The 18,572-nt window shown below is 39.2% G+C and overlaps 1 protein-coding gene across 2 annotated transcripts in view; it reads right to left on the minus strand.

Moving 5' to 3' along the window:
- The window catches only part of LOC137340408 (protein tweety homolog 3-like), a 157,555-nt gene that overhangs the window by 39,511 nt on the left and 99,472 nt on the right, over positions 1 to 18,572 (minus strand). For both annotated transcript variants that reach the window (XM_068002821.1, XM_068002822.1), the window contains exons 6-7: positions 15,952 to 16,024; positions 9,529 to 9,604 (exon numbers count right to left, since the gene is read on the minus strand). In XM_068002821.1, the coding sequence (XP_067858922.1) occupies positions 9,529 to 9,604; positions 15,952 to 16,024 (149 nt within the window). The remainder of the gene's footprint in view (positions 1 to 9,528; positions 9,605 to 15,951; positions 16,025 to 18,572) is intronic.

Here is an 18,572-nt window from a genome sequence, read left to right on the forward strand (position 1 = left end):
TCTGTTTCCACCATGGGGACAGGTGAGGTGGAGACATGCTATATTATGTATACACATGGTCTTAAATTGTGAAAACAGACAAGTCACTTAGATTTTTACATGGCAGTAAACAGGATATATGGCTACTGAGTTGAACTGTGTCGGTCTTCCAATATGTCATCAAAGATCCAATATCCCTCTTTAGCTTCCTAAATGCAGAGTGTTCAGCATGTCGGTATGCTTGTGTCGTGATGCAAAATTGTGTCATGACATAAGCATCAATGACACACGAAACTGGCTCCCCATCGGTTTGTAGGGTTGAAGATTTTTTTTTTCCCAAAATGGAAAATCCTATGCCTCCTCTCTGCTGTAAGCTCATTGGAGGCCAATTTGAAAGAGAGAGAGCCAGTCCTCCATGCATGCCTTCAATGTCATCCACAGTGGGAGATGAAACATTGCCAGCCATCTGTTGCTTAAAATTAACTACGTATATAAAATGTAAGAGTTATTTTGAAGTTAGCCTTGCAATGAAATTACCTTTTTCAGTAAATGTAATACACGATAGAATTTTGGTATGTGGAAAGGAGATTTTTTTGCTGCTCAACACAGTTCTGGACCCTCAATGATGGGCCTACATTGAAACGTTAACCTATACTTTCTCTTTTAAGATGCCAACACACCTATGTATTTTTGGTATTTTTTTTAAAATCTCAGATTTCCAGCATTTGTAGATTTTTAAAAATGCATAATCTCACTCCGTAGGATTCTCTCCCTTATAAATATATAATACATCCTCTGAAGATTTAGTTTTAAAAAGTTTCTCCCACCAAGCAAGGATCAATACCATCCCTTCCAGCACATTTGTTCACAAAATAATCAATGTAATTTACAATCTCAAATTTACAATGCATTTTGCAGCTTTTAAAGCATAAATATTTATCATGTAACCACTGCAATGGTATCTTTCCCTTGTTCCAATGCTGAACAATTTCAAGTCGAATCAGAAAGATATCTGGTTTTCTACCAAATAAATTTGGGTTTTAATATTCATTCACAAAACATTTATTAGATATATATTTTCTCCACTACTTCCCTTCTTGGTTTAAATGTAGAATTTAAGGATTTAAGGTGAGAGGGGAGAGATACAAAAGGATCCAGAGGGGCAATTTTTTCACTCAAAGGGTGGTGAGTGTCTGGAACGAGCTGCCAGAGGCAGTAGTAGAGGCGGGTACAATTTTGTCTTTTAAAAAGCATTTGGACAGTTACATGGGGAAGATGGGTATCGAGGGATATGGGCCAAGTGCAGGCAATTGGGACTAGCTTAGTGGTATAAACTGGGCGACATGGACATGTTGGGCCGAAGGGCCTGTTTCCATGTTGTAACTTCTATGATTCTATGATTCTATGAGGATAGGCTGTACGACACCAACAAAAAGTGACATGTAATGATTGCGGCTTTTGTCAGTTTAAATGCCATGCTTTCGGCTCTGAGCAGACACACAGATTACACTAAATGATACATATGAAATAAGTGCTTGAAGGACAACAAGGTTACCATCCCACATCTATTTTCCCAACTTGCAGCTCTTTTACAATTCACTATAATTCTCAGGTGTGACTTTAAACATTCAGTTTTTCCAAAGATTCTTAATTATAGAGCCTTAGGGCTAGGCAGAAAACACAACAAAATCCAACTGGTGTGTTTGCTGCCTAGCCCTGGCAGTCCATAATTAATATTAATCACTTAATTATATAAGAAAATATATACAATACATAAAAAGTACACAATTTTAGGAACTACAGCAACTATTCCAGTGGCTGGTACATATTTCTAATATAAGCTTGTAATAGTTAATTGATACGTGAAAAATAATTGGCTGCCTGAATGTTGCAGTAAGTGAGGTAACTCAATGGGTTAAAACAAATCACATCCTTTCATAAATTCCAAATGTAAACCAGCTTCAGGTTTTTAAAGTTCACGTGTTGAATGATTTACAATACCTCTATGTACGCAGCATACTAGTAACCACATTTCAGACCCACTTAGAGCAGATATTTAAGAGTTTCCTATCATTGCACAAAACAGGTCCGTCCATTAGCTAGTTTTTCATAGAAACTCATTTAATGTTGTCAGGTAGTATGGAAGAGAGGTACATGACCATTTTCAAGAAACAAGTAATTGACATTGTTTTGACAGAAACAATATTTTGCCGTGTTGCAGCTTAACATGGTGATACAGTGTCATAATATCATTTTTAACATTGTACCTGATCTTAACTGAAGTTCAACTGCACTAGCAGACGGACCTAGGCATCCTATTACGCTATCCTATTACGCTGTTTGACTGTCAGTCAAGAATCTTCTAATTGGGTAATGAAGAGTCTGTTCGCTTTCTAATTGGCGTGATGAACGAGTTGGGCGGGGCAGTTGGAGGCAGAGGTCATGCGATGAAACCTCCATGAACACATCCAACCAGAACTGGGAACCCTTGTCATTATGACCACTGTAACTTCGCACGTGCAATCATATGCATTCTCCTATCTTTACAGAAAGTGGACTGAAAAGCACTCTTGCAAGATGAAGAACAAATAAACTGGTTTATTTTACATAAAATGCATGAATACAATGTAGTTTTTATGGTGTAATGTGTTAACTTCCCAGTTCTCCACATCCCACGAAGGCAACATAAATGCAACTATGCCGCTGTTCTAGGCAAAAAACTCACTTTCAAGATAGTTGATTGAAACTAGCTGGCCATCTTCCTCTGTTAGTCTCCATGCATTTATAGGCTGAGTCTGGTGTCTCAAATAAATAAAAACAGAAAATGCTGGAAACACTCAGCAGGTCAGACAGCGTCTGTGGAGAGAAACAGAGTTAATGTTTCAGGTTGATGACCTTTCATCAGAACTGTTGAAGAGCCATCGATCTGAAACATTAACTCTGTTTCTCTCTCCACAGATGGTGCCTGAGCTGCTGAGTGTTCCCAGCATTTTCTGCTTTTATTTCAGATTTCCAGCATCTGCAATATTTTGCTTTTGTCTCAGAGAAAAAGTTCTCTGGGTCCTACTTATGTGTGCAAAATCATTGACTGAAAACAAAGGAGACTATCTATGTTGATGGCCAAAGCTATTTTCTCAATGGCATGATCATTTTAGCTAACTAACCGAGGGGTCTTTCCATTGTCTCAAAGTTACTATAATATGTGAAAATAAACAAACAATCTCATGGCTAGCGGGTCTGCCTGCAGGATTCCGCCCCCCCACCCCCACACAAACCCAGGACCATGGTGTGATCTGCTACAGGGTGTACTCAACGATTTCCATTGTTTCCTAATTAACATTCCCAATTGCTATAGCAACAGTCTGATTGCAAGTCTGCAGACTTCAATGTTAATTCAAAAAATGCTATGCCCCAGGAGTTAACTTGTTGTAAACTGAATCTAACATTATAACAATATCACTAGTTAAAACAACATACTTCCACTTATATTGGTTGTAAGGTATCAAAATGATACAACTGCTTTGACCTGACCATGAAGTATTGTGCAACAGCAGTCTGGAGGCAATTATCCCTACAATATTCCCTCACAACAGCAGAGTCAAGAATTTGATACTCAAGGCAGACCTAATTAGCATCTCATTAGTACTCTGAACTATTAGTACTCTGAACTATTAGTTAAAATGATTGAAATGTTTTTCATGTTAAAAAAAAGCCATGCTCTTATCTGCTTTGATGGCTTGTGTAATCTTAATCACTGTGGAGTAAATACCTCATGCACAGCTATGGAGCATAACAACTCTTGTTCTATCCTAACTATTTTTTGGCTCGCACAGGGGCAATTAATTCAGAAGAGATTTCCTTTAACACAGGTACAATCGCATTAAACCATGTGCATAACATCATGATGTACTAATGTAGAATTTTTAGTAAAGAAAATGAATACCCTTTTGACTTAATAGTATGGGTGGGGAAGAAGAGAACTGACTACGTTCAGGTGTCATCCCAAAACAAGCAAAGAAATTCCAGACCAAGCAAACTGATTGTTGTATGAATAACCACAATCCAATTATCCAACCCAGTCCAAACAAAACTGGCCACGTATAATACAGTAGGTAAAACGAACAGTGCTGTTTCAATCCTGCTTCCTAGCTTCTGCCTCACTGCCCTCTAGAGATGGCATTCAGTCCAATTCACAGCTGATGATGAGGGCAGACAAACCAATTACTTAAGGGTCTCCCTTTCTGATGAATTGCAAAGGCTGTCAAAGCTGTCTGGGAAACTGTACCAGACTAAGGTTATCAGACAATTTACAGAACTGCACTGTTTGAAATGTCAGTTATAAGCATCCAATCTACAGCACAAATCGAAGATTGTTAGATATACAGAAAAATGTAAGCATCCCCACTGAGATTGAAACTTATTTATTTACTTAGACCTCAAAAAGCTATCACCATACCCATCGTAAAGTTATTATCTCTACTATATTTCACTACAGTTGTGTTTGCAGTGAAGTCAATCCACATAATTTCACCTGTACCTTACTTCACTTGGGTTAGAGTTGTGGTCCCTCAAACGTGGGTACAGTCAACAAACAAATATAGAAAAATCTCTTGTTGCAGAAAGTAGCAGCATTGGCAATATGTCAACCCGGTGACATACAAGGTCAGGATTCTAATTACAACTACTGCAGAGCCCAACGATGATTTCGACTTGGGGGAACAAAATAAGCAGCATGGAAGACTGCAAGAATGAGAGCAGTTCGAAAGGATGGTGACAACGAAACCTAAAAAGGATAAAGTCTCGATTGCACCGCATACGGCCGTCTTTAAAAAAAAGTCGATAAATTCTTAAAACGTAAGAATTTATCTTTTTTTTAAAAAAAGTTTCCATAATTCAACAAGTAGGAAAAAACTGGGCTGTTATTTCCCTCCTTTAGCAGTTCACCCCAAAAATTACCTGCTCCAATGGAGTGTCCAAATGAAGAAGGAAAAAAAATGCAATACTGCTATTTTCTCTTCATTACTCTTTTTGAGCAACTTACTCATTTAAAAAAAGACTAGATTCTGAAGTTCTGTCACAAACTGCTTTCTTCTTTTGTGGTTCACATCTCATACCCTGGACCAAGGTGGAGTATAATGTATCTCAAAGGAGTGTTGTACAAAACAGCTATGGGTGGTGAAATTGGGCCGTGTAGGGTTTGTTTTGTAGGCGCTGAGCAGACATCTAAGCTCCAAAAATGGCGTCTGAGGTGCGCGCATTTCCGACGTGACGTGCGCAGGACGCCATCTTGGTAAAGGGGTTTGCGCACGCACCAGACGACCACCGGCAGCATGTAATGTAGGGAGATTATGATGTGAATCAGTGTACAACCCTGATTTAAATGGACTGCTGCTATTTTCGAACTCCCCATTCCAGCCAACGCGCTGTCTTAACCTCACACAGCTGAACAAGTCTTAAACGGTATGAAGGACCTCCCACCAGCGTTATTAAAAGGGATCATGCAGGTGTTACAGGTTAGTTGCTGGATTATTTCTTCTGGCTGCTGATGCATTTGTACATGTTTTTGGAGGTTTCAGATACTTGAATCAAGGTTCAATACTCTACAGGGAGTGGGCTGGCTAGCTGACAGGCAACAGCAAGCATATTGGCAGAATGGCAGGGGTGGGAGCAGGAAAACTATCAACCTCAGAGAGGACAGCAGGTTCGTGTTCCATTTAGTCACTGTCACTTGCTGCCTCTAGTTATGCATCACCAGGGAAATGTCCTGCAAGATGTTTGAGTGATGTCGTTATCACGGTTAAATAGCTGCCGGTGTGCATGACCTGAGTTGTGGGTGTACGGCTTGCAACAGCAGTAATGTGTTAGGGCAAGATGAAGCATCTGATTAGAAGAGTTGCGTACTGATTGAAAGAGTTTGTTGATAGGTGGGTGAGGGGGGTGTAGTGTGTGGAGCAGTGGATGAGGTTAGTGTGATGAGCAGTTGGTGCGATATGCCACTTGACAATTGAACTCACTCACCTTGACCACTCGTGTCAAATCACTGAACTTCTTCCTGCACTGCATCCATGTTCTTGCTACTATGCTCCTGGCATTGACCTCCTCCGCTACTTCCTCCCACTGCCTCTTGAGCATATGTCTGGAGGGCCTCTTGTCCCCCTGCGGATATAGGAAGCCCCTCCTTCTGTCCACCTCTTGCACCAAGGCCTCGAGTGCATCATTAGAGAACCTTGGCACATGCTCTCTCGCAGCCATTCTTCAATATATTGCAGCACAGATTCACTTCACAATTGACTTCCACTACTTCCTGGAGCCACAGTGAACCTCCCCTTTAAGGAGGTGCAGACTGCCTTTAAGCAGTGCTAGCCGCTCCAGATATCGGGGCTCCCTGCTGATGCGTGCAGCCAATCAACAGCTCAGGTAGCGCTGGCTGCACGTAGCAATCATTTGAAATATCAGGCAGCATGAATGTTACGTGCTGCCTGCATAGCTACGACCCGGCGCGGGTTAATCACGCGCTGCGATCCCAGCGCCCGTTTTGGGGGTTATCCAATGTAACCCCCAACGGCTCTTAATTCTATACAAATCTGACATTTGTTTACCATACAAAACAAACATTAAACATAGGAACGTAGAAAATAGGAGCAGGAGTAGGCCATTCGGCCCTTCGAGCCCGCTCCGCCATTCAATATGATCATGCCTGATCCTCTATCTCAATACCATATTCCCGCGCTCTCCCCATACCCCTTGATGTCTTTTGTGTCTAGAAATCTATCTAGCTCCTTCTTAAATAGATTCAGTGACTTGGCCTCCACAGCCTTCTGTGGTAGAGAATTCCACAGGTTCACCACCCTCAAACATGAAATGAGCTGCACTGAATAAAAATTTGCTTTACCTTATGTTTCTTGTTGTGGCAAGTAGGATGCTTAAGAGTGCTACTACTTAATTAAGCAGTTAAGGTAAGAAACAATCATTTCTCGATAACAAAGGATTCCCCTCAAGAGCCACAGGGTTCTATTTTATTAGCCCAGAAATTGCTGGAGCGGCACATCTCGTGGCATGCGATGGAGATGTATTTTCTTCCTCACCCTTCAGCTCCTATTATTTTTGCACCACAAACTGCTGGAAGTGTGAGGTCAACGGGCTTCTGGGTCCTTGGTGAACGACAGGACCAACAGTCTAGCTCCTTAACCAGTGAAATTTAAGGCTAGAGAAAGGAACAGAGTGAGTGATGGACAAGGAATTAGAGTCAAATTAGATACAGAAAGAAAAATAAAGAGAGGGAAAGAAAGATTGGATTGAGAGCGAGAAAGAGAGAATGAAAAAGTAAGAAAAAATAAATAACATTTAAAAAACTTCTAGGAACAATTTACTACCTGCAGGACCGAGACTCCAAAGTGTAAACTGTTCCCTTTCTGGGCCTCCAAGGTTGGGTGGCATGTCAGGACCATAAATCACCACATTAGCAGGATCGTTATGCCATGAAATAGCAGCCCTAACTTTCTATGACACGTTTAATTCGCATTCACAGCGCAAATCCAGCAATTTGTTGAAACTCACGGTGAGATTGATGGTGAGCTCTCGTTTTCTCGAGGCTAACAGCGCAAATCGTCCAGCAATTTGTGGAGATTCACAACTGATAGCGTATCTCTTCCTCGCCACAAATTGCTGTTTTTTTCCTTACACACTGATAACAGTGTGCGCTGTGAACATACCGTTATTTTCCCAGCAAATTCTGGGCCATTAGTACAAATTGGTTTGAATATAAGTAATGAATGTGTATGTGAGGTAATATATGAAAATCCAGAATATTTTCAAAAACCCAAATCTTGGACAACATCAAATTTCTAACATATAGGCAAAGCAATTTCTAATCCTGAAATAAATTAAACGGACAGTGGATCATTCTAATTTTTTGAGGATAAACCAGACTGACATCAGATTATAAAACAGACCATGAAAAACATAATTTACATAATTATTTTCAAATATGAGCAATTAATGATACAAGCTTCCAACAAAGGATGCAGTCACCTTCAACTGTAGGGTAGACTTAATCTGGTTTACAAAGAACGCATCTTTCACTTTGAAGACATTTTATACCCAGAAATAAAAAGATGAAAATTGTGCTCGTGAATTAGACATTTTAAAAAACCTAATTTCTTAATATTTAAAATCACGCAATACACTGGTTAAAACAAATTTAATCAGATCTGCTTTTACAATTGAGTATTTTTAATAAGATTATTAACATTGAAACAAACTTATTAATATGTAAAAGATGTCTTAGTTGAACACTCCTGCAGCTCTCTGAAGCTCCTGCCTTTGGAAGATCATAATGTTTGATTAAAGCATAACAACAAATCAATTAAAAATGCAAGTTGACAATATATAGTCACTGATTAGGATCCATCATAGATCAAAAGCTAAAGTAATTCAGATTGGATTGTATCAGCAACTGTTTAATCAATGTAATAAGAAGTTAGAATCATTAACAAATTAAGAAACACTTAATGGGTGGGTCAAGTTAAAGTTTTTTTTTAAAAATGTGTGCAATTAAGAATGATGGTGGAAAACAAATATGTAGCCACTTAGTTTTTGAAATCCCATTTACTTTAGTGGGTTGTTGTCAATGGGAACAACACCAGAGGCAATCTTGAATTAATTTTGATTTCTTGCAATCAGAGTCTCCAAACCTCCTTTTGGGGTGGGGGGCAGAGGAGGATTCTGCCTGGTGCCATTGATCTCTGACAGAAAATATCAGCAGCTGCTAACACTGGCACTCAGGTTAAGTCTTCCAATTTGGTTCTGGCCATAGGCAAGTTGGCCTCCGAAGCATATCTGCGAGGGCTGATATTTTCATCATTGCTGGCCTTTTTGGACCTGTAAATGTTTTGGGAAACTACAACATTATATTTTTTATATAACCATAGATGTACACAGTAAAAGCATTTCAGACATAACCGGAATTCAGATGGAAGCTGTCATTTACAAATAAACTTCAAAATGGAGTTCAATGGTCTATTAATTGCAAGCAGAATCTTCGATATACAGATAAGCCAGGATGTCAGAAACTTGACTGGAGTTTTATTCTTTTAGATTCATCAAAACAAAGTGTCAAACAATGGACATTAAATATCAGTCCAGGAGCCAAGATTGGATAAATTTAAAGTAATAATATCCCTTACAGAAAAGGTTTGAAACCGTGCTAGAGCAAACCCTAAAGGAATACTTTTGAGGCTATTGCACCTTTAGAAAAAGGCACTTATCTGCAAAGCATAAAAGCTAGAATTTCATTCATTTAGATGCTTCTCTTTAGTTAGCTCCTGGACTATATTATGTATAGCTATTTCTGGATCAACTGGTCACAATGCCAAAAAAAATCCTCAGATTCAATACCATTAGCCAAGTTATTGACTACAAGCCTATAAATTATACATAGTTTATATTGTTGGTGGAACAGCAAACCTATTAACCCAACATCTACACTGTTACATTAAACTCAGAGAAATTTACCTCTTACTTATCAAGTTCTGTTCAAGAACACCATACCTTTAGCAATAAGGCCATGCTCATCTGCCATTTTGGAGACATATGCATCAGGAGACACACAGAAGTCACTAGAACCCTGGCCAAGAGATGAAAACACAAGGTTAATAATGTGGAATTACAGAATAGTCAATGAAAACTGTGTAAGAGCAGATTTGGAAAGAATCAACCCATTTCTTAGTAATAACTGGGCAGTTGAGGGCGGCAAAGTCTACGACTGATTGCATTGGCTTTAAATACAGATACAAAAACCTCTGAACAGAAATATACAGCAACACTGAACCAAGGATGTCATGGCTATAAAATTAATGGAGATTGATGTCATCATTTCAATAGGCCATCTGGAGTTTTCATAGGTTATGATTTGAACAGTGACATTTGATAGTTATTTCTGGTCACATATTAAAACCACAAAATCTTGTCAAATGTACTGAAACAGCACAAATTTTATTTTAATCTTCAACATTGAATTATGCAAAAAATCAAAGCATTATACTATTCTCTGTTGTATCACGATTATCAAATTAACAATTGATCAAAAGATATCTCTCCTCTTTCCTATCACCCCCTCCCCTGGAGGTTGGACCCCAGTGCACTTCTGGCCTCTACACATGTAGATGCAATCACAGCCCAGGGCGTGGCCCATCAGGGACCTACTTGATGTGAAAGTTGGTTTGTGCTGAGTTAATCTTGTCTGAGGAAATATACACCTTAATGGGTCTACACTTTGGCTTACAAAAAGGTGATATTTCTCAGCAAGGAACAGCAGGGAGCACTGGTTGGGAAATCATGGGCCTGATTTTCCATCCATTCACTTAGATAGATAGAAACTCGAAGGCTGCTGACATGCGATTTCCTGACCAGTTCTCTCTGTGACTGTCCACTCAGGGAATCTACCCTACAGAATCAAAAGCTGCATGGTGTTGAATGGCTAAGGATCCTTAAATCCTTAACTGTATGTAAATCTCTCGATGTCATTGCAAAATAGTTTCCTGACTCATCTTCAGTCTTTATGTAAGATCAGAATGTGTCAATCCTGGAGCTTCAAAGGTGATACAAATCCCCACAGCATGGGTGCTTGCTGATTCCTTTTCAAGGTTAATCAATCATATGGCATCAACATGGTGTATACAGTGGCACAACAATTGATCATGTGGTTGAGTATAGCTTGGCCCATTCCCGATTTTCCAGTTGCATTGTTAAGACTTCGCTGGAAAACTGAAGGCAGATGTCGGTCATATAGCTGATGAGTAAACATTGAGGCTTTCATGGCAGCTGCTGGAAGGAGTCATCTAGAGGTTAGGTATGGGGCAGTGCATTCATATGCCCAGAGCTTGGTGTCTACCAGAACTGGGTTGCAGAGGGGCAAATAGATGCTATAACTGGTGGAACCACAATTCAACGAAAACCCACCAGTGTTCTGCACAGATAATCTGTGTAGTTTTAAGTGGTTTAACTCCACCAATGCTATGGTGAGCAGGATGGGGGAAATGCACTCAGACATTTTACACCAGTTGAACTGCTCAACCATGCCACTCATGAGAAATCTCTGGTATCTACTGTCTGCCTGGGTATGGTTCAAACCCACATTTCAGTTGTCTAATGACAAACTAATAACTAACCTTTTTTGGCAAAGGGGGGAAAAAAAGGGAGGAAAGGAGCAAAACCTCTTAGGGTCAAATTGGACCTGAGATGGTACACCTGGCAATGGAAAATTGGAACTGAGTCAACCTTCCTTGGCAGACTCAGTAATCAGGTATCTGAGCCAGACAAGTCTACAGTACACCAGGACACTGATGATTACCCACCCAGCATGGCTCATTGATGGGGCCTTGAGGAGTAGACTTGTTACTGAAAGCTAGCATTTTTTTCACTCAGCTCCAGGTAGCCCTGCAAGTCCATGTCCTGATAGATAGTCCTAGTTGGACAAGTAGTAGGCAATCTACCAGTGCTCTGTGTTGCTCAGCTGTGTACTTTTAAGTGGTTTAACTTTAGCAGTGTCCCTGTGCCTACTCCAGGGTCCCCAAGCTTTGACTGTTGCCAGCCTGCATCAAGGCACTCTAGACTAAGTAAGTGGAGTGTGCTCCTATGGAAAGAATATGCACACTCCATCCAACAAACAGAAACTATATCTGTCGGATTTCTCAGCAGCTTGATTTAGAGAATATTAAACATTGTGCTGGATTTCCACACATGGCAGACACCCAGCTGACAAAAAAAATAGCTGATTGCATCAATTCCTGATACATTTGCCCATTCCATCACATCATCTAACTAATGCATGTCTTCATGTCCTCTTTTGCCTGATCTAGTCAACTTATCTAGACAGTAACAAACCCAAGAACCTTTCTTGTGACTCTTGAATAATGTACCAAGATGTCATTTTTTTTTCATTATAATCAGCCTCATCACTTCTCTCTTGTACATTCAGGACCATCTTCTTAATCATTCTTGTCCAACTTATTTTCAAAATACCGTAACTCAAATGCCTTCTGACTTCAGCATTCAATGTGTAATTTTCACGTCTTCAACGCTGTTGCCCATACATGACTTAAGCATTCTAATTACTACTAGCTTGAGTTTTCAGTCGCACAGCAATGTCTCCACATTGTTAAACGCTTCTTTTGCAATTCCCAGGCTCCATTTACACAGCTTTCCACACGTGAAGCCCAAACAACTCAATCCTACTATGCTTATATATTTCTTAATCGCTAACTTGTCCTTGTTGTATGTTTTAGGCCTGGGGGTTTGGAAAAGGCTGTTTTTTTAAAAATATAGAGATGTTGCCTCAATGATGAATAAATCCTAAATCAGAACACTAAGATTTGTTGGTATCAGCAAGGTGAGATATATAAAGGGAACATAAATTTAAACTTTACATGAGGCCTCCTAGACTCCATGGTATGTAACTATGCAGCCCATAAAAACAGAAAGCTGAGGCATTCCAGCTTACATCCTTAATCTGCACTTTCCTATTTTCTTGCATGACATTACATATTATTATACTGGGTAACCTTGAGGTTATTTTCACCAAAAGTGTTTATTTAACAATTACATATCAATTATACCTGCAACAAATAGATTTACCAGGTTAATTTGTGTCATTAAACTACAAAAATGCATTCACAATACAAAATAATACATTCTTTTTGAGCCATAAAGCCCATTTAAAGCCTTAAGTGTTTACCCAAAATTATCTACTCTTGATCTTTTCACATGTGAATTGGTATGCAACTTAAAAACTCCAAACATCAGCTCGAGAACAGGATATTATTTAATTAATCTTTCAAATCGTTCTAATCTATTATGCAATATTTCTACAATCATTTCCATTTTGTTTCACATAACAATAACTATGCCTTCTCATTTTCCACTTTTCCTTTTCATTTCTGGTTGCTTTCACGCTTCCTAATTTAATTTTATAATATTATAAACTAGCCTAATGCAGTCACCATGATAATGAGGCCTTCATTGTAATCAGCTCTCAATCTCAATGTATTAAAACAAATCCCGCAGTAATCTATTAATATTTTCTTCATGATCATAAATCGCAACTAACAATGTGTTACATGACCAAACCAAGTTAGTGTTAAGCTATCTATAAGAAGTTTGTTTGTGGTCAAGAATGCTTAACTTTGAAGAAAAACATCCCACACTTATTACATCACCAAACCAAGCTAGTGTCATGCGTTGTAACGTAAATTCAAAATTATTTTAACAAAATTACACTAGATCAGTACTTGCCTGGAGCTTCTGAACAAAATATACAAAACAAAACACAAATAATCCTCTGTTGGATAATAACCCAGCAACGTGTTAGAAAATGAGGAAAGGCTGCTGTTGACTGAATTGATTTGCAAGGTAAAAATGACATGTTATAGTCCTAGAATCTGGCACATTCAATTTTGATAACTTAGAAATTCACCATCATTCTTTTCCTACATAAATATGAGAAAAGTGTGTGCTGCTAGAGGACATCATGCACAGTCACTAGATAGTGACATGCAACAGGACTTAATCATCTTCAAGCATTGTTACATTTGATGAGTAGCATGCCAAGAGAGCTTGTACTTAATGCTAATATTAGTTATATATTAGAAACATTAGTGGATCTCCCAATGATGAGTCAGAGCTCATAGTGCTATTTTATGCTATGAGACAATATCACGGCCACTCTTATGGTGATTGAATCAGTAAAAATGTTTACTTATTATGAAATATTATGGGAATGTTAGTGGTATTTTTGGGTTTGAATTATGCCTATGAATTATTATTTTTGTAGAAATTGGAAATTGCTTCAATTATAATTAGTATAAGTTAATTTATCTTTGTACTCAATTTTGTGCCTTACTTTTACTTGAGAGTAGACATGGGAAAATATTCTGGGCTGTAGGTAGAAGGTGTGTAGCAGTGATGGGGCAGGGAGGAAGAGAGAGGAGGTCATACAATTTAGTAATATTGAGAGGGTGGTTGAGCAGTCTGGGAACAATGGGGTGACTGTAGGGATACAGAGGATGAAGAAATGTTGGGATGTGGAGGAGTTGTCTTTAGGTCTCAAGAGTTGTAGAAGGGGAATTTCAGAGTTTGGAAGAAATGGAAGTTGAAAACATGGAAGCAGTCCAAGCATGGTCTTGCAGTATGAGAGCATTAGCAAAGGAGTGGCAAGATGTGGGAGCACATGGGAGGGAGAATATGGCATCTGGAAGTTGTGTGTTGAGCTCAGAGTAATGGGAGGTGGATGTTGGGATTGGAGGGCAGCAGGCAAGGCGCCAGGCTCTGGGAGCATCTGGGAAGTAGGTGAGGGTCTTATAACACCGTTGGTGCAGGGCAGCTTGAGGAATGTGAAAGCAGACAACAGTGGTAGAGATGGATTTTTTTTGTAGTACAACGAGCAGTAGGAAATAGATAAAGCTCACTATAAAAACTAGATTCTGTTCATTCATGCATTTCAGTTTATTGGTAGTCATTTGAACTTTGTTTCTCTGGAGCGATTTTCAGTTCACTTTCCATAAAGACTGGAGAACATATACGGCACCATGTGTGAGATCACAATATCCAGGACATGCAACAAGGGACTACGTTACGATCATCAGATCAAACTATCGCTTAAGTAGATACTGGGCAGTAAGTTACACTCCACAGAAGTTTAAATCACATAAGGAGACCATTTAGCTCATTATGTCTGTGCCGCCTCTTTGCTAGAGCAATCAAAAACTAATCCCACTGCCCTGCTCTCTATCCATAACCCTGAGCCTTCCTCTGCTTCAAATATTTATTAAATTTCACCTTAAGGGAGGCAACGATTTCTGCCTCAATCACCTTCTGTGGCAAGGCATTCCAACAACCCTCCCTGCAAAGAAATTTCTCCTAACCTCTGTCACTTTGTGAGGATTTTAAATTGATGGCCCCAGGTCAGCGACTCCCCAGAGGAAGTAGTCTCTCCATATTTGCTTTATCAAAATTCTTCAGAATTTTTTAAACCTCTATTAAGTTTCCTCATATTATAATATAATGCAATATATATAAGCAGATCAAGCAAAACCAGCATCAGCCTGAAATACATATTGTACATGAGAAAGAATTTCAAGAAACATACATTAAACATACACAGATTAGCATCATCAAAGACAGCAGTGGGGCAATGTGGTAAATAGGAGAGTGGCAAAAAGAGTAGGAACTTCAGGAAATGCACACATTAATCTGATGAATCATTGAACTATATGCCAGATTACATTCCATCTCGATTTTTGCGAAGATTGTTTTCATGTAGTTTCAACTTCTAAAAATGCTTTGAGAGTCTCACTGCTAATATATTAAAATTTAATCTCAATCTTAATTAAAGTGGGTTAAACATAAATACTTCAAATAATTCAGAGAAAAGTCAAAAAGTGTTTAAAATTCAACAGTTAATGACATCATTAGACTGCACTGCCTAATAATTACCAAGATTCACAGTGTGAAAAAAAAATTGAATTTAGTAGATAGAACAAATAACCCAGGGTAGTCAGTGAGCCAGTCGCTTCAGTTGTGCAAGCTAATTCAGGTTACTGGCATGGTTAGGCGCAGGAGCTGCTCTAATAGAACATTTATATTCAGTACCTTCCAAGTCAACAACAAACTAAGTATAAACAAAACGGAGCTCATGAATCAGAGGTTGCACACACCACCAATACATGCGATTTATACCTATCCCTTTTGATAGTGATGAAAATGCACAGCATTCCACACAACAGCCCATTGCCATACAGACCAATAAAATGGTTTGGGAAAGTCACTGAGCTAACAAAATACTGATGCCTTGACATAGTTATTTTAAAGTATGCATTGACTGCAGCAGAAACACTATAACGAGGGCAGCTGACAGAAAGAAGAATGGCTTGCCAGTTATCTGTACCATTATTTACCGCAAGCAAGTAAAGAACTCACCACTGACACTGCCAGTTCCAGACCCAGCGAACCCCAGCTGATAATCAAGGTCAGCACTCCCAGAAGAGCAGCGCTGTGCAAAGGAAAAACAGGAGTGTGAGAGAGCCAAGTGTAGTAAAATGAAAACTTTACTACATGTGATTTAATAGTAAAACACCTGTGCAATAATTAAAACCGTGTCTTGTTAAAATATGAATCTTATTAAAAGTGTTCACATCTTTATACTAATCCTTCCCTTGTTTGGCAGTAAAAATTAAATTCAGTTTAGATATTCTATATCAACCCCTCAAAAATGAAATGGCAATTTTTATAACGTTACTTATCATGGCAGAGATTATTAATTTTAACAAAGTAACTTGAATCATGAAGTTTTCAATTTCAATAGGGAGAAGAAAAAATGTGCTGGTGTTTGCAATTTGATAATCAGTGATTATACTATGAAGAATTATTTTACTGTCAAGGAGTCATAAGGATTACAGTAATTTAATTTTTTGAAATGTCAGACAAACCTTTGACACAATGTCATAAGATAGAGTGTTGTCGCTAAGCCTCTAATATCAACACCATTGCCCGAATCGAAATACCAAAAATAAGCCAATCATACCCCAATAAATTGCTAACATTTCTTTAAGGTTGATAGCTTGACAGTGAAATAAAACTTCTGAATAACTTGAGGTCCAGCATCAAAGATGCACTCTAGGGGTAAAAACTGCATAAACAGCTGTCAGTTTGTAGTCATATATGGAAACTGTTACCAACAGCCCACCATTCTGTGCATGGTGAAGCCTTAGAACATCACCATTAAAATTATTTCTAAAATGAGGATTAAATAAGATTCCCGTGGTATTTCCTGCACACTAACAGATTCATCTGTACCTAACAACTTCCACTTTCAAACCAACTATTATTGCCCTACAAATAAAAGTTACATTATTGGACTCTAAACATATCATATTCAGTTAAGTCCACTGGTTAGAAAACTTATGCACATTTTTTTTTTTTTAAAGTATTTTGTGCCCAATTTTACACCTTTATGACAAGACTTTTAGCCTCTCAATTTCTGAAAGATAGTTGCCCCTTTTTTTAAAAAATTAGTTCATGGGATGTGGGCGACGCTCGCAAGGCCAGCATTTATTGCCCATCCCTAATTGCCCTTGAGAAGGTGATGAGCCGCCTTCTTGAACTGCTGCAGTCCGTGTGTTGAAGGTTCTCCTACAGTGCTGTTAGGAAGGGAGTTCCAGGATTTTGACCCAGCGACGATGAAGGAACGGCGATATATTTCCAAGTCAGGATGGTGTGTGACTTGGAGGGGAACGTGCAGGTGGTGTTGTTCCCATGTGCCTGCTGCCCTTGTCGTTCTAGGTGGTAGAGGTCGCGGGTTTGAGAGGTGTTCTCGAAGAAGCCTTGGCGAATTGCTGCAGTGCATCCTGTGGATGGTACGCACTGCAGCCACAGTGCGCCGGTGGTGAAGGGAGTGAATGTTTAGGGTGGTGGATGGGGTGCCAATCAAGCAGGCTGCTTTAGGTATCTCATGCTACATAGAATTCAAACTCCAGTGACAAACTGTACAAGCGATAATAGCAATCACTTGCACAAAATATAGGTTTACTACTGACGGATTCCACTTGATATACCATAAACATACCGGAGCACAAAGTCAATGAACAAATATACAGTTATTGTACTATGATTGATTTTCACATTGAAATTGTATTCATTTTAATTTTTTTCCTTTTCTCATTTTCTTCCATCCATTCCTGATGGTGCTGCTTCACGCTGGGGTAAATACTCTTGGGCACTCGTCACCTTTCAGTGCTTTACCCAAGTGGCCATTTCCTTTTAGTATCTCGCTCAAGTGGCGATTCTTCACATGAATGTCAGCAGCTATTCAACCATAGGGGACACCACCATAGAGCCAAACGTAGCCCTTGCATGTCCATTTTCAATGGGAAGGTGATAGGGGTGTTGTCATTGGACAGTGATCAAGAGTGGCAACCCTAGTTAATTTTCTCCTCACTACAGCAAAGGCAGTAAGGCCAATAATAGAACCCCATCTGTCAGCCCAGCTGAGATCATCTAACTCAGCACAGAACAAGGATCAAAAGTGGGACCTTCCTGATCTGTGTGGCCCAGTTCCATAAAGGACAATGCAATTACTAATTGAACCATCAGGGACCCATTGTATTCATTTTTTTGTAAAACATACAACTTACTTATGCTGAAGGCAAAATAGCTCCTTTTGTTTTGACAATTAAAGTAGTACCAGCAGTGACATTACATCTTATATATTACTGCTATTGATGCTGTATAGAGGGGTATAATATACTAATATTATGTAAAGATTTTCAGCTGTGACAAATAAATGTTAAAATGTAGTTACAATTTTTATGAGACTTATCAAATTTAGCACAGAAGATAGAAGAGGCAAGTGCAAAGTCTGGCAGATGCAATCTTTAAAAAGGGGGAGGAGAAAGCAACCCCCAGCAGGCCAACAAGTTTATCCAGCAAATAGCTGTGCCATGCACGGAGATCCCAGGTTCCATACCTGGTCAGCTGTAGCAGTGCTGTAACGAGAGTCAGCACCCTGTGTTAAAAGGGGGAGGGGGAAATTGGCCAGGGTT

This window comes from Heptranchias perlo, chromosome 22, assembly GCF_035084215.1.
Source record: "Heptranchias perlo isolate sHepPer1 chromosome 22, sHepPer1.hap1, whole genome shotgun sequence".
Lineage (NCBI taxonomy): Eukaryota > Metazoa > Chordata > Chondrichthyes > Hexanchiformes > Hexanchidae > Heptranchias > Heptranchias perlo.